Below are 13,773 nucleotides of genomic sequence, written 5' to 3' on the forward strand. Positions count from 1 at the left end.
AAATGTAATTTTGACTTTATTGAAAATGCATTGAACTGTGCAGCAGAGGAAACTTCAGAAAAAAACTTGAATAAAAAAAGATTTACTGTGCAAATTAATTTCTGTTTATTAAATAAGCATTGCTTTGAATGTGGATTTTGTTTTTCATTAGCATGTGAACACACAGAGTGGACACGCACAGAACTAGAAAATGTTTCATTCCATTTTTGGCCATTAGTGTTTCACACACACACACACACACACACACACACACACACACACACACACACACACACACACACACAGTCCCCTCCCTCCACCTCTCCTTTTTTCCCAGCAGTGACTTTCAGTCCCAGATGTTCTTTCACAGACCTTCTTTTTTTTTCTTCTTTTTTTTTTAAACCCTTGCTAGTCAACTTACTTCAAAAGCAAATTCCCCGTCGTTTGAACCAGTTGCAGTTGCGGCCCTGAACGCAGCACATGTCGTTCAGTAACTCCTGATTTTGATCACATCGTCATGGCTGTGGCGGTCGCTTTGACACCCGCAAAACAGCTCGACGCCTTAAACGGGAGAAGTAGAATATTAAAAGCCCTAACACATGACAGGCAGCAGCTGTTATTGTTTTGGTGAGACTGGAAACATTAGTAAATTATTATTTAATTTTTTTCTAAGTGTCCTGACAACATGAGCAGTGTGTTGTTTTTTATTAATAATAAACTCATCTCATTGTTTTATAGTCTCAGTTTAACAATGCGGGTTTTGGGGTAGAAGCATCGATTCAAAGTCTCTTGACATTTTTTTATTTTTCAATTTTTTAAATTTACTTTACTCTTTCCTTTTTAAAAAATAAAATAAAATAAAATAAAAAACAGCTTCATTCACAAAAAGAATTCCCTAACCGCCTAATCCTTCTACTAGAAAACAAAATCTAAACCATAAAATGACATGAAATGACATGCAGGTGATTGAGGAAGTGTGGCTGACCTCCTGCGTCAGAACATCTACCTTATTCCAAAACACACGGATTATGTAATTATAGCACCTTCTTCTTTTAGAAATTTGAGGAAAATCATTTATATTTTTTCTAGTTTTTTATAAGTCATTGAGAGCTCAGTGGTGTATTAGATCAGTTTTAAGAGGTGATTCTCTGTATAGGTGAACGATGTATTAGTGAATTATTACTGATCACAAATGGATGAAGCGTTACTTTGCAACATCAAGTAGCTAAAATAATACCTGATCTTCTCTCAGCACAGTTGTTGATCCTTTTTCTAAAGGTGACATGGATGTTCTGGTCGTTGGTCACAACCCAAGTATGGTGGCCCAGAAGGTTCAACAAACTGCAAATGCCACAACACAATAACAAAAAGCCACAATGGAAGTTATGCTAAAACTGAAGTTTTACATTTCATTTTAGCACAAATTCCACTTGAGCTTTAACTTCCATTTTAGCTCAAATTATGTTTTAGCATAAAATCCACTTTAGCTTAATTTCTGCATTAACTTATCTCCAGTTTCAGCACTTAAACTTAATTTCTGTTCTTCTACAAAATCTGTTTTGACATAACTTCCATTGTTGCATAACTTCCATCGTGTCCCTTATTGTTGCATTCTGCTGACCTTTCCAGGCCGCTGTACCCAAGCACAGCATGAGGTCAGGACTTTAGAGCCCTTAAAAGAACACACCTGCAGGGTTTTTGGTTTATAATTTCACTTGAACATTTTCTCAGTATTGACATAAATCTTGCAGGCTTTTCACTCTGTATCCGTTGCTGTATTTCAGCTCCCAGCTCTCCTGACTTCATATTTGTGGAGCGTGACTCAAACAGCCTGCTGGACCATGTGAAACCACAGCTTTGTGCCCTTATGTCGGGCTTCCATGAGGCATCCCGGGGCCGGCGCTTTGTAGGACCTTTCCTCTGTGAAGAAACTTTTCAAAAAGCTGTGGCCATCTCTGCAGACCTCTCCTCCTGTTCTCCCAAGAGTTAAGAATAGAATAAAATGACAGGATCTTTTACTGTAGTTAAAAGTAAGATGTTTATGGACTCTGAACACATTTATTAACCTCTTGAATTATGCCGACTAAGCCTTACTGCACGGGGCGACGGCGTGCAGGAGGTCACCGCTGCTCGTGAGGGACAAGAACAATCAAAGTGATTTCCGAGCTAATGAACTGTGAGATGAGTCACTTATACTCACATTTAGGGAATGACATTTCAGAGAGAAGTGCTGCATCTTGTTGAAGCTTTAAGTTTGGTCATGTTCACAGTTTGTCAACCTAATGCAGGTCTGAGCTCCTATATCTGCACATTTAATCAAAGATGACACAAATCATGCATGAATGGTATTTAGACAGTATTCATATGAAACAAGTCATGTTTAGATAGACTGAAACTATTTTTTGTCTGTCTGTACATCACATTGAATTTTGTTCTTGTTAACATGGACAAATGTGGAAGTCATACATTGTTTTTTGTTGTTGTTTTAAGGGATTTCTTCTTTTGTCCATGATGCCAACACTTAACCTCCATTCTAATTAGTTAAATACAGAGTCGCTGAAGCCAAAGGCAGATTTTTACAGCAAAAGGAAACAATTAAAAACATCTTAAAGGGCTTTCACGTCTGGGCAGAACGCAGAATATAACAAGCTGGGGGGAGGATTCCTGCATGACAGGAACCAAGCAGCACCACAGCGACCCCTTAAGGTGCCCTGAAGAAGTGCAGCTCTGCTTCAGAGAAGGACACGGTGTGATTTACTGCAGAACATTGTTCTGGTAAGCACGTGCCTTTTCCAACCCAAAGTGGATTTCGACCTGACTGGATATATCCACCACAGATGTCTGCGCGGCCGACGGTAATAGGAGGCTGGACGTTTGCTGACGGTCTCCAGGGAAATCAGATCCTTCACCGTTTTTCTCATCAGCTCCAGTTGCCCTTGAGCAAGGCTCCTAATCAGTGACTGGATGATATTAAAATGCCTGGCTAAGTAAATCGGGTCTGGATGTATGGTGTCATTGTATGGCTTGCCCCACTTTGTTGATCCAACCTTGATTTCACTCCTAAAGCTCATGTTTACGCGCTCGGACATAATGGTCTGTACAGATATTAATATGCCAATATTTGGAAAATTTCAACAAAGCTTCTGGAGCAGATGTAAATTAACCATTTGCAGAAAAAAAAAATCACCAGGTTTAAGCTGTTGGGACGCACCGATCACAGTTCTAGAGCCAATTTTTGACCTTTTGACCTGATGATAGCTGAGCTGCTAAAAGCAGATTGTGCCTCATCAGCAGGCGAATGACGAATGGCGGAGGTCGAAGGTTATCGTTGGGTCGGAGGCATCCTCCCAGGTAATGAACAGCAGAATCCACACTGAAGTTCGCTAGATCATCATCAGTCAGAATAATCCAAAAGTTTCAGAAGATGTGACCAGTTTCAGACAGAAAGGTTGGCAGCAGACGGGGTCTCTGGAGTTTCTCCAGCCTACTTCTTGTTTTACCCGCAGTCATGTGAAAAAGAGCTCATGTAATATGAACAAACAAATAAAAAAAAGAAACTGAAACAAAGATCTGTTGCATTTTGGAAAAAAAAATCAACTTAATGGAAACATGACAATCTAAAAAAACCCCTCTTGTTTATCTGAGATATTTCCTGCAAGGATGAGGGTTTTTTGATCGTATCTGGGAACATTTTTATCACATTACAGAGTCACATGATCAACAACTAGAAGTTGCCTCTGGAGCAAACCACAAAGAAGAAGGCAACAGGAAATAGTTGGAGGATCGTGTTTTTGAGCAGAGTTATGATTTGAATTGCATTTCTCATTGAATGGAAACACTGTATTTGTGAAATTGTGTGGGTTTTTTTTACATTAATGGAATATTGATACATTTTTGCACACATTTGTAATAGAAACGCGGCTGTAGCCTCCTTTTTATCTGCCGAGAAGGCCTGACTGACAACTTAGCAACAGTTTTCCCACTATTGATAACTTATCAAATTTATTGCTAGATTTTGGGACCTTCCATACAAAAAAAAAATTGGTATTGACCAAGATCAGAATATGCAAGTCAGACCTTTTAAAGATTGGTGATCATCCCAAAACCTGCAATCGATGCACTTCTAATATTAAGTCCCTTTTGTCCCAGAGATTATTCAAAAAGTCTGATTGAGTGAACATTTTCTTTAAAATTTAAATGGGGTGTCCTAATTTTTTCACACAGATGTACATTGTTCAGTAACCCTGCAGCAGCTTAACAGATCACATCATTGACTCGTAGGGTGCTGCTCTATAGGCACGTCTTTTTCCAACAGCTCAGTCCGCTGTCCCAGTTCCTGTCTGTCCTGTCAGAGACGAGCAAATGTCAGGGAAAAGAAAACGTCCTGTAATCCTCCCCTCACACTGAAGACACGGTAATCCCTCCAGCCGTGGATGTTCAGGTTCAGCTGCCGCGCCTGCTGCCGCAGCTCAGCCATGGAAGTGTGACAAAGCCTCCCCAGATTGGAGGACAGCTCTCTGGACTAGCAACACCAGAGAGGAGAGGTCAAAGTAAATTGGCTCACCGGGGAGCCCGGTCCACCCCGCAAGCGTTCGCCCACTCGTCCCAGTGACGAATCCCAGTTCCCACAGGTCACCCGCTTAGCTCCGAGATGGACGGCAGCGTTTCACAAATGGAGCGGGAAGGAAAACGAGGTGATCCTCTCAATGTCACCAGAGTCTCACATGGCACAGGGTGTTCACAGGCAGCAAATCTGTTCGTTTTGGCGGGCCTACATGGCGCCGAGGCTTAAGCTGGGTTTGAGGCTTGTCACAAGTCAACGTGTTGCATCTGTAGCATCGTCTTTCACTTTGCGGCTTCTTCAAAAGCAGCTAATTCTTTATCAGAAAAAAAGGTTGAATGGACTACAAATTAGAAAAGGTGAGAAGTTTAATTTATCTATGAAAGTCTGTTTTTACGTGTAATGCGATATAATGAATTGAACTGCGAATGCCAGCCGATACCACATAAAGTAACTCAGTATTTTCTGCTTCCCAAGATCCATTTTCTTTCCTGGGAACTTTGTGTTTGGAGTTTGCACATCATTTGTTAGACGTGATTTACAAAAAATGTTCAGGAATAGGCAAATTTTCCATAAATAACTTGGAGTTCTGTCCCACAGAAACCACCTGCCAACAGGTGAATCTGTGAAAGTTAACAGGAGGAGGTTTACTTTACAAATAAAACAAAACATAAACTACAACAATAAATGTAAAATAACATTTTAAAAACTTACCGCTGCTGCTGTTTCCAAGCTTCCGCCTCACAGAGCAGCCTTCCCCCTGACACTACCCCACTCAGCTCCTTCAGACTAGCAGCAGCAATTAGCAAACACCTGCTGGAACTGTGCATCAGCTGAGCTCATTACAGGAGCTACTTCTCAGGCCATCGCTGATAAAAAACGCTGTTAAAGGGTTAATAGAGGAGCCACTTTATGATGACTTCCTGAAGGCAGAGCTTCAGAAAGTGCAGGAGTTTTTAAAGAGACAGAGGCCCAATTTCAAGGCATTAAGTATCAAAGTCAAATTTATTTTAAGCCAGAAAAGAAATGGCTAAAATGTTTGATTTAACTATATTAAATCAACAATTTAATATACTTAAAATAAATTGTTGGTTGTTTTCCTGTGTGACCATGTACTAATAAAATATATCAAATTATTTCAGTGCTTTTTACTCATCTCTAGCAGGAAAACTGCAGTTAGCTGCTGTACCTCTGCTTCCTCCTGTCGCTGGATGGGCTCTCCTCCGTCCACGGCTGAAGAGTTTACCAGATTACTTTCAAACACACGTGACTCACGCTGCACTTTTCAAGGTTAGCTGAGATGGAGGCTGGGGTGAATTAATGAGCCTGTTACTTCAGGGGAGGTAATAGAAAGAAAAGCAGCTCTGCTCCTGTACCCTGGGACATTGTCCAGCGGTTGTTATGTTAATCATTCGGGCCTAATTAATATCATGCATATTATTAGGAAAATGAAGACCCAAATGCCACCGTGTTAATTGCCATAGAAGAAGCTTTTTTTTTTTCTTCTCAGTGAATGTTAAGTTTGCCCTCACTAATTTACCTAAAGCCTTCGTTAGAAAAGGAGTATCTGACGTTTTTTTTTTTTTTTTTACGTTTTCAGGGGCAGCAGAGGGAAACACACACTTTTTATAAAAAAAAAAAAATCACATTTTAGATTGATTGCAGTTAAGGATTTTACAGGTTGACTGTCCCAGTAAACCTGCGCTCAACGCAGGATGTTTGGTGGTATCAAGAAGATCTACAGTGCACCAGTGTGTGTGCGTGGGTGTTTATGTGGGCGTGTGTGTGTGTGCGTTTTGAGGGGATTTCCTGATGTAATCTCCCCTTCTTTCATTTCTAATAAACCTCATTCAGCATGCCACAAATCCCTCCACTTACTGTTGCTATTGAGATGACGTGGGAAAAGGAAAAGCTGGTTTGTCTCTCCACCTCCTCTCCGTCAGCAAAGGGCCACACATACGACTGTCAAAACCAACAAAACATCCAAATATTTATGTTTTCTTCACTTGACTTGTATGGAAGTTAAAGCTGCCGTTAAAGCTCAGTAATATCCTCTAAAACCCAACACTCCCTGACAGATTCTGATACAATCAAAATTACCGTGAAACGTAATTATAACCATCTACAGCGTTTCTGAAAAACTTTCTTTTCTTTTTTTTTTTTAAAACTTGAGTTCTGCCATAATGCGGCCCCGCTGAAACACCGGGGCCAAACGGTCGAGTCCAAGTTGCATAAATTTGTCGTAATTTCAGGATGATCTTTGCCAACTTTCAACAGCTCCTTAATTAATCCTCAACTAGCACACATAATTAATTGATTTACATGCGCACCCCCCACAGCAGGCTCCAGCAGGGCCTTCCTGCTGGGGAAGTTAATTGTCAGGTTGGACCGTTCGCCTCCAGAGACTTTGTGCTGTGAATTACAATGAGTTGAACTCTTTTTCTCCTTTCACTGTTGCCTGTTAATAATCAAATTACACTTCCAAGCACTTTATTTAAAAAAACAAAACAAACAAACAAAAAAAAACAGATGCTATAAGTCAGTTTTCAATCAGTCCTAAATAAATAGTTCAAATATTTTTAATTGGGGTTTTTGTGGAGTGTTTATGAGGAGTCAGTATCTTATTTACAGTGGGAAAAAAAACAACTCACATCTTTACATCTGAATTTTAAAAAACCAATACAGAAAAAACAAACTTTAACAGTTCCTGAAATGGGAATACAGTAGTTGTCATCTTGCTTGGGAAGTTGTCGGTTCGATTTCAACTTCCTCTGCCTCAAAATGCTGACGTGCCCCTGGGCGAGACACTTAAGACACCTGCTCACATTTGCAAGTGTGACTTAGTGAATGTGTTCCTCCAAGTGTTGGAAAAAACATTTTATTTTTAAATGTGAGCAACATCATTGCTATTCCTGCTTCAGTCTTTTACTTTTACATCAGCTAGCTTGGTTAGCATTACTTTACAAGCTATCCAAATTATTCCCAGTCATTGCTGTGACCATAACCCAATTGTAACATGGAAATTAAAATGTTTTGCTAATGAAATGATTATTATTAATCTTTGCTGTTGTTAATTCAAATGAATTTAAATGATTTATTACAAGAACAGCATGTTTTCTATTGCTGTTGAGAGAAACTGAATGCCCTGCTGTGCAGTAATGTTTTGTTACATATTTTAGTGATTGACCTTTTTTTATTTAGTAGATTTTGTCCAATAAAACATGTCGGATATGATGTCAGGTGATAAAACGAGTTCCAGGTTGCCCTTCTCGATCTACACTCTTGTCCTCATAAAACTAAATTTGACTTTTTCCCCCCAGGCTAAGGAACCGGTGAGTGGTCTGAGTGTATTTCCTTCTCCCAGCATTCCCCCTGAGTTTTGGAGACGGGACAGAAAAGCGAATATCACAGCCAAGCCACAACGCGTCATCCTACAGCCTGTTTGTCTCTAGTTTATTTTGCTGCTTTATTTCAAGCCATGTTCACTTCAAAGTCATCTGAGACCTTGAGAAAGAACATAGCCTACATGCGTTTTATTTTTTCTGTCAAAATGTAGAATTTCACCCCCCTCCCCCAGAAGAATGGATTAAACAGACACTTTCTTCTTTATTAAAGACAGCTTTGCTTATCGCATCACTTTGAAAAGCTAAATAATTTAAGTGGCTCATTATCAGCTCCTAGCCTCGGAAGAACAGACACCTCAAACTGCACCGAGGCAGCTGGGTGTCTCCGCTTTTCACTGTCTTCTCAGCACAATAGCTAAATTTGACTTTCTACTAATTAATGAGATGAGTTCATTACTGCTCTTGAGGTTAATGTGTTGTCCTACAGCAGATTAGTGAAGGGATTCTGGTGCTGCTGGAGCATCCTAATTAAATCACAGTGGGTGCTACCTGCTTGAATAGATGAAAATAATGAAAGTCGTCACTCTTCTCAGCAGCAACTTGATTACCGTGTCCTATCTCTGCTCATAAAAGGCTCTACAGTCACCTGCAACAGAACACAGTGAAATTAATTCAATTATACCAAGCAATAAAAGAGTGAAAGCGGTTTATTTGGAAGTTTGATTTGGATGTACTTGGTCCTGATCATAGAAATTGGTGGGCCAAAAGTGCCATCTAAAGGACAGCAGCGGAAGAGCAGCCAAACGGTGCCATAGCTACAATTTTCTGCTAAAATACGGTACTCTAAAATACAGTGAGTTTAATAAAAGTTCCACTGAACACCTTTATTAGTTGTGTTAGTTGTTGTATTTGGATGTCATTTTGCATGTATGGAGATAGATCAGGGCCATAAAGTTCTTTCAGTTGGAGTTTGGAGAGGTAAATTAGGCTTGATATTTTTTAAATTTTTACTTCTCATTTTGAATATAACTTAGATATTTCTGTTGCCAGAAGATAAATCTGCCTCAAAATCTCATCTGACCAAAATTGAGAGGCAATTTGTCTCTAATGTGGAGAGCACATTAGCATCTTTTTTCTGACTATTTTAATAACACACATTTTAGTTTTGAATTTATTATATTTCATTTAAAATGTTCTGTGGTAAAGCTGTTTCCATTGCTAAGAAATGAATCTGCTTGAGTTGTTTTGCAACTTGTAATTGCAAAACAACACCTTAAAAGCTGTCTATTTCATAAAATATTAGTTTTTGCAGTTTTATTCCCATGAAAGTATACGTCATTCTTTTTATTTTAGTTGTTTTATTATTAATAGTATTGGATGTTTTCATTCTGCTTAAAATTATCATTCAGCTTCACAAGTTCCCTCAACTTGATGGACAGGGTTAGCATCTAGGAAAATACAGAAACATCACATTACATTACTCACTTTAAGACTACTTTCCATTTTATGTATTTTTGTTTCTATTATTAGATAAATTTACTAAAAATAAATTTCATCGACATTACCAACTCCCTTAAATGTACAGGCTGCTTTAATGTGTTTTAGCTAACTACTTTTTTATGATATCTTTCAGCTTCTATTGATTTATCTTCAAAAAAATTTAATTGTTTTTTTCTGTCTGAGTGGAGAGATTTCAGATTTTTCATTACTAAGACATAGATTTGCTTAAGTATTAGTAAGTTTCCTTTGTATTTGTAGCGTTAGCATCTTTAACAACTTGGAGATCACCTGTTAGCTTGTTTCGTTTTATTTAAAAATGCCATTCTGCTTTTTAGCAGAACCTACTATTTATTTATGACAGACTGTTATGTACTTGTATTTGAATGATTCACACTTTATTTTATTTTTGTTCCAAACATTAAACTGTTTGACCTTTTTACTTTTGATTTGCAAACAGCTTTTATTCCCATGCTAGCATGCTGACTGATAGCACGTTCTATGCTACATGTTAGCATTACTTCATTTAAGTTTGTGTGTTAGGAACACTTTTCACTTTTCATGAAAGACTTTTCCTTTTGCTCCTGACCTCAGCATGTTTAAGGTGAATCCTAGCTACACCAAACAGCTTCAGCCATCAGTCATTTTACACATCCAGCCTTGTTTTTGCATGTCAAATTTCATCAAATGTATTTGGCAGCTATTATTTGTTTACATGCCCGATTCCATTAGTAATGCTATTGTTCAGAGTGATTTCTTCATTTAGCCTGCCTGGGTGTACAAATCCAAATATCATTTTTGTCTTTAGTCTTCTTGTCTTTGCCTCGCATTAATCCTCCCCGTCTCAAAGCTGTCCTCATCATTTTCTTGGTGATGATTCCAAAATTATCCTAATCCCACCCACCCGCTTTGATGCTCAAGCCTACACTCGTCCTCGGCTTTTGTGGTATTAAGTGGATCATATTAAGAGTAAAATATTACACTTTGGTACAAAAAAAAACAACACAGAGTGACTTTGTGATTACGATGCAGAGGCTGTTGTGTTTGAGACAAGAATTATGAAGAAATATCGGAGGATTTTGAGGCTAGCGCCAAACTTTTTCCCTCCTATAATCTGTGACGAGGGACACAAGAGTCACTGAATGCTAAAACCAAATAAAGTTGTCAGTAATGTCCTTTTACAGAAGGCGCATGGATGTGAACAAAGCTTAGTGTATTGAGGAACATTTTCCATCATAATTACTGTTTCATTAAAAACTCATCTTGTTTGGGATTAGATCCACTCACTCAAGCTAGACTGACGCAACAGGGCACGACTCTCTCCTGCTGTTGACTTTGAGTTCCCAAGTCTTCAAACCACAAGAAACATTTTCACTGTTACAATCACAACAGAATGATTTATACATATAAGAATCTGATAATAAATTCTGCAATTTCTGCCTCCACAAATCCTTAAGAAGTCCTGCTTACAATTTGTAATCCTGAGTCAAAGTAAAACCATCATAAAATTCACAAGGCCTGTGAACATGAACTGCAGCAACTGAAAATATAACAAATGTTGCCATTTTGGTTCCCAAATCGAACCGAATTTACCAAACTATCAGATGGGAACACACTATGAAATGGAATTGCTTGGCCATAGAGACCATTTTTAAATTAAGAGTAAGGCTGTTTTGCTGCACTCATGAGAAATGAACATTATGAATGAACTTCAGATGTTGAAGCAACTAGGAAATTGAAGCTTAGGCTGAACTGGGTCTTACAGCGACCCCAACTGTACCACCGAATTAGTTACAAAGTGGCTTAAGGACAACAAAGTGGATATTTTGAAGCTGCCACCAAAAAATACTGATCTCAGGCCCATAAAAAATGAGTGTGAGCAAGGCAGCTGACAAAACGACTAATTTACACCAGTTTCATCACAAAGAATGGGCCAAAAGTCCATCAAACTCTTTTGAGAAGCTTCTGAAAGGAAACTCAAAATATTTGACCCAAGTCACGCAGTTCAAAACACAAAATTCTAAATTTGAAGAAATTAAAACGACTTATCCTAACCAACCTAAAAGAGAAAAAACATTTAGTCTAACCAAACGTTTCTTTTCATACATCCGGTTTCGTCTGTAGACCCACATGTGTTGATATCAAACTTTCACTGCAAAACATGACAGACGAAACAGAAATCTCTGATCTGGTTCCACCTCATTTAATTTTCAATCCCAAGTGTAAGATCAGTCGATACAACCTCTCAACACAACAGCAGAGTCGAAGAGGAAGAAAATGAAATGCATTGTTGCTCTCGCTTTAATTCATTGTCCAAAAAGACAAAATAGTCTCCAGCCCTTTCCCCACATGGCCTCGAGGTCCGGGCTGATGCACAGTACTACACCCCTCTCTGAATGTTTCAACTCAGTCATTTACTCCTGTCACACTGCAGCCTGTGACGCCGCCAGCCATCCATCGGCAATGTCACCCGAGCACCTGCAGGATTCCGATACGTCAAACACTAAAGGTTGGCGTAGTATCGATCCCTGTTCATGTATTCCCTGTAGGCGAACTTGGCGTCCTTATTGCCGTGTGGGATCCTTCCAAAAGGGGCGTGATCCTTGAAGCACGAGTCAAAGACCTCGTCGACGATCTTTTGTGCTTCCTCTTGGCTGACTTTTCGCACAGCCAGGATGGAGCGTACAGCGCGATCCCGGACACACTGCTGTTTGAAGAGAACGAAACGGGTTCCATTAAAGACATGGAGCTGGTTGTTTAAACGGCATGTGTGAGACGTTTACGCCCGGCTCATGTACCTGGTGATGTGCCTTTAGGCCAAAGTTGAATCTGGAAACTTCATTGGTGAAGGAGCAATCCCCACTGAGGTTCGCTGCTCGAATCTAAAGGACACAAGAATGTCCAGTATAACACTGTTCAGCTTTGAAGATGTTCCAAAAACAGGAAAAAGATCAGTACGTCACTATGGCTACACCTTCTCACTCAGCAGATGTCAATGGAGCAACAATCAGCAATAAATAAAAATAAATTCTAAGATTAAAAAAAAATAATAAAAAATACATTCCATAATTCTAAATGCCATTTTAATGCCACTGCGCAAAATGGGAGAAGCTACTAATATGATCATGAAATGTTTTATTTGTTCTCTCTAACTTTCCCAATTCTACTCAAAATATATGTGACCCCAGATTAATGAAAGCAAGGAATATTAGAGAAATACTAATAATCCAAATCAGAAAATAATTGCAGAGATTAAAAGAAAAAAAAATTATTATTGTTGTTATTATATGTTTAGCAATTCCATTTTTGCTGTGATACCACCTGGACATGTTCTGTGTCTTGACATGTATTTCTGTTGTTGTTCATTCTCTTATCTAATTGGATGTTTATTATTTTGCAGATTATTACCTCGGTTTGTTAGGCTGTAAAGTTTGTTTTGTATGGACTAATTGTTGAACTAATTAAAACAAACAAACAAACAAAAACAAACAAACAAAGAGAAACTGGGGCAAAATCCCTTGTCAGAGCTGATTTTTGGAAATGTCTGTAAGAACAGAGACAACAGACGAAAAAAAAATGTTCCAAGAAGCCAAATACTTATTCTCCCAATTTCTTAACAGAACGGCGGTATTAAAAACTATTCCTCACCTCAGAACAAGCTAGATGTCTGAAGTTGTTGAACCAGTCCACGTGGGCCCGGCAGTGGTCGAACGCATGGATGAGCTCATGGGTGACCACTCGGTTCATGTGAGCCTGCTGGTGGATGTTGTTCTGACACAAAACAATCTGGAGGAGAGGAAACGCGACTCAGATGAAAAGATGAAACCCTGAAACGGTAAGACCATCTCGAGAACCCGTCTCATTTCCTACCTGAGAGGTGGCAGCGTCAAAGCCACCGCTGACCGTCCCATCGCAGTCCTCACAGGAGAAATGTCTGTCTTTATACACTTTGCTGAACACATGATGAAAAACAAAGGGAGGAGTGTGTGATACGCTGCAGGTAGGAGTGGAAACCACTGCAGCCAGTTAGCAGTTTCAGTAAATCACAGTGACCAGGATGAGGGCTAGAGGATGATTGTATCACAGACAGATTGGATCTCTACAGGCCGTGTTCCACTGGTGGTGACACTATCATGATTTGGGCCTGCTTGGTTGCATCACAGAAACATGTAGAATCATGAAAACATAGAAGTGGTAGTATTATTCTTTGGACGGATCGGTCCAAAAATATTGATAATATCAATACTAAGTCATTATCGGTATGAGATCAATACTAACGTGGTTAGATTGATACTTTAGTTTCGGATTTCCTTATGAAATTTTATTTTATTTTTGTGTTGTAGTTTCTCATTTCTACCGTAAAAAAAAAAAAAATATATATATATATATATA

General features: G+C 39.0%; 1 protein-coding gene across 1 annotated transcript; it reads right to left on the reverse strand.

Annotated features, from left to right (window-relative positions):
* Positions 1 to 11,568: 11,568 nt before the first annotated feature.
* On the reverse strand, positions 11,569 to 13,729 carry atp23 (ATP23 metallopeptidase and ATP synthase assembly factor homolog). The gene is made up of 4 exons (XM_015028859.1): positions 13,252 to 13,729; positions 13,030 to 13,167; positions 12,180 to 12,263; positions 11,569 to 12,088 (listed from the first exon to the last, which is right to left on the reverse strand). The coding sequence occupies exons 2-4, from the start codon at positions 13,126 to 13,128 to the stop codon at positions 11,885 to 11,887; spliced, it is 387 nt and encodes a 128-aa protein (XP_014884345.1). The 5' UTR covers positions 13,129 to 13,167; positions 13,252 to 13,729; the 3' UTR covers positions 11,569 to 11,884.
* Between the last annotated feature and the right edge of the window lie 44 nt (positions 13,730 to 13,773).

Source organism: Poecilia latipinna, unplaced genomic scaffold (genome assembly GCF_001443285.1).
Source record: "Poecilia latipinna isolate Pla-1442-1.1 unplaced genomic scaffold, P_latipinna-1.0 Scaffold137, whole genome shotgun sequence".
In the NCBI taxonomy this organism is placed as follows: domain Eukaryota; kingdom Metazoa; phylum Chordata; class Actinopteri; order Cyprinodontiformes; family Poeciliidae; genus Poecilia; species Poecilia latipinna.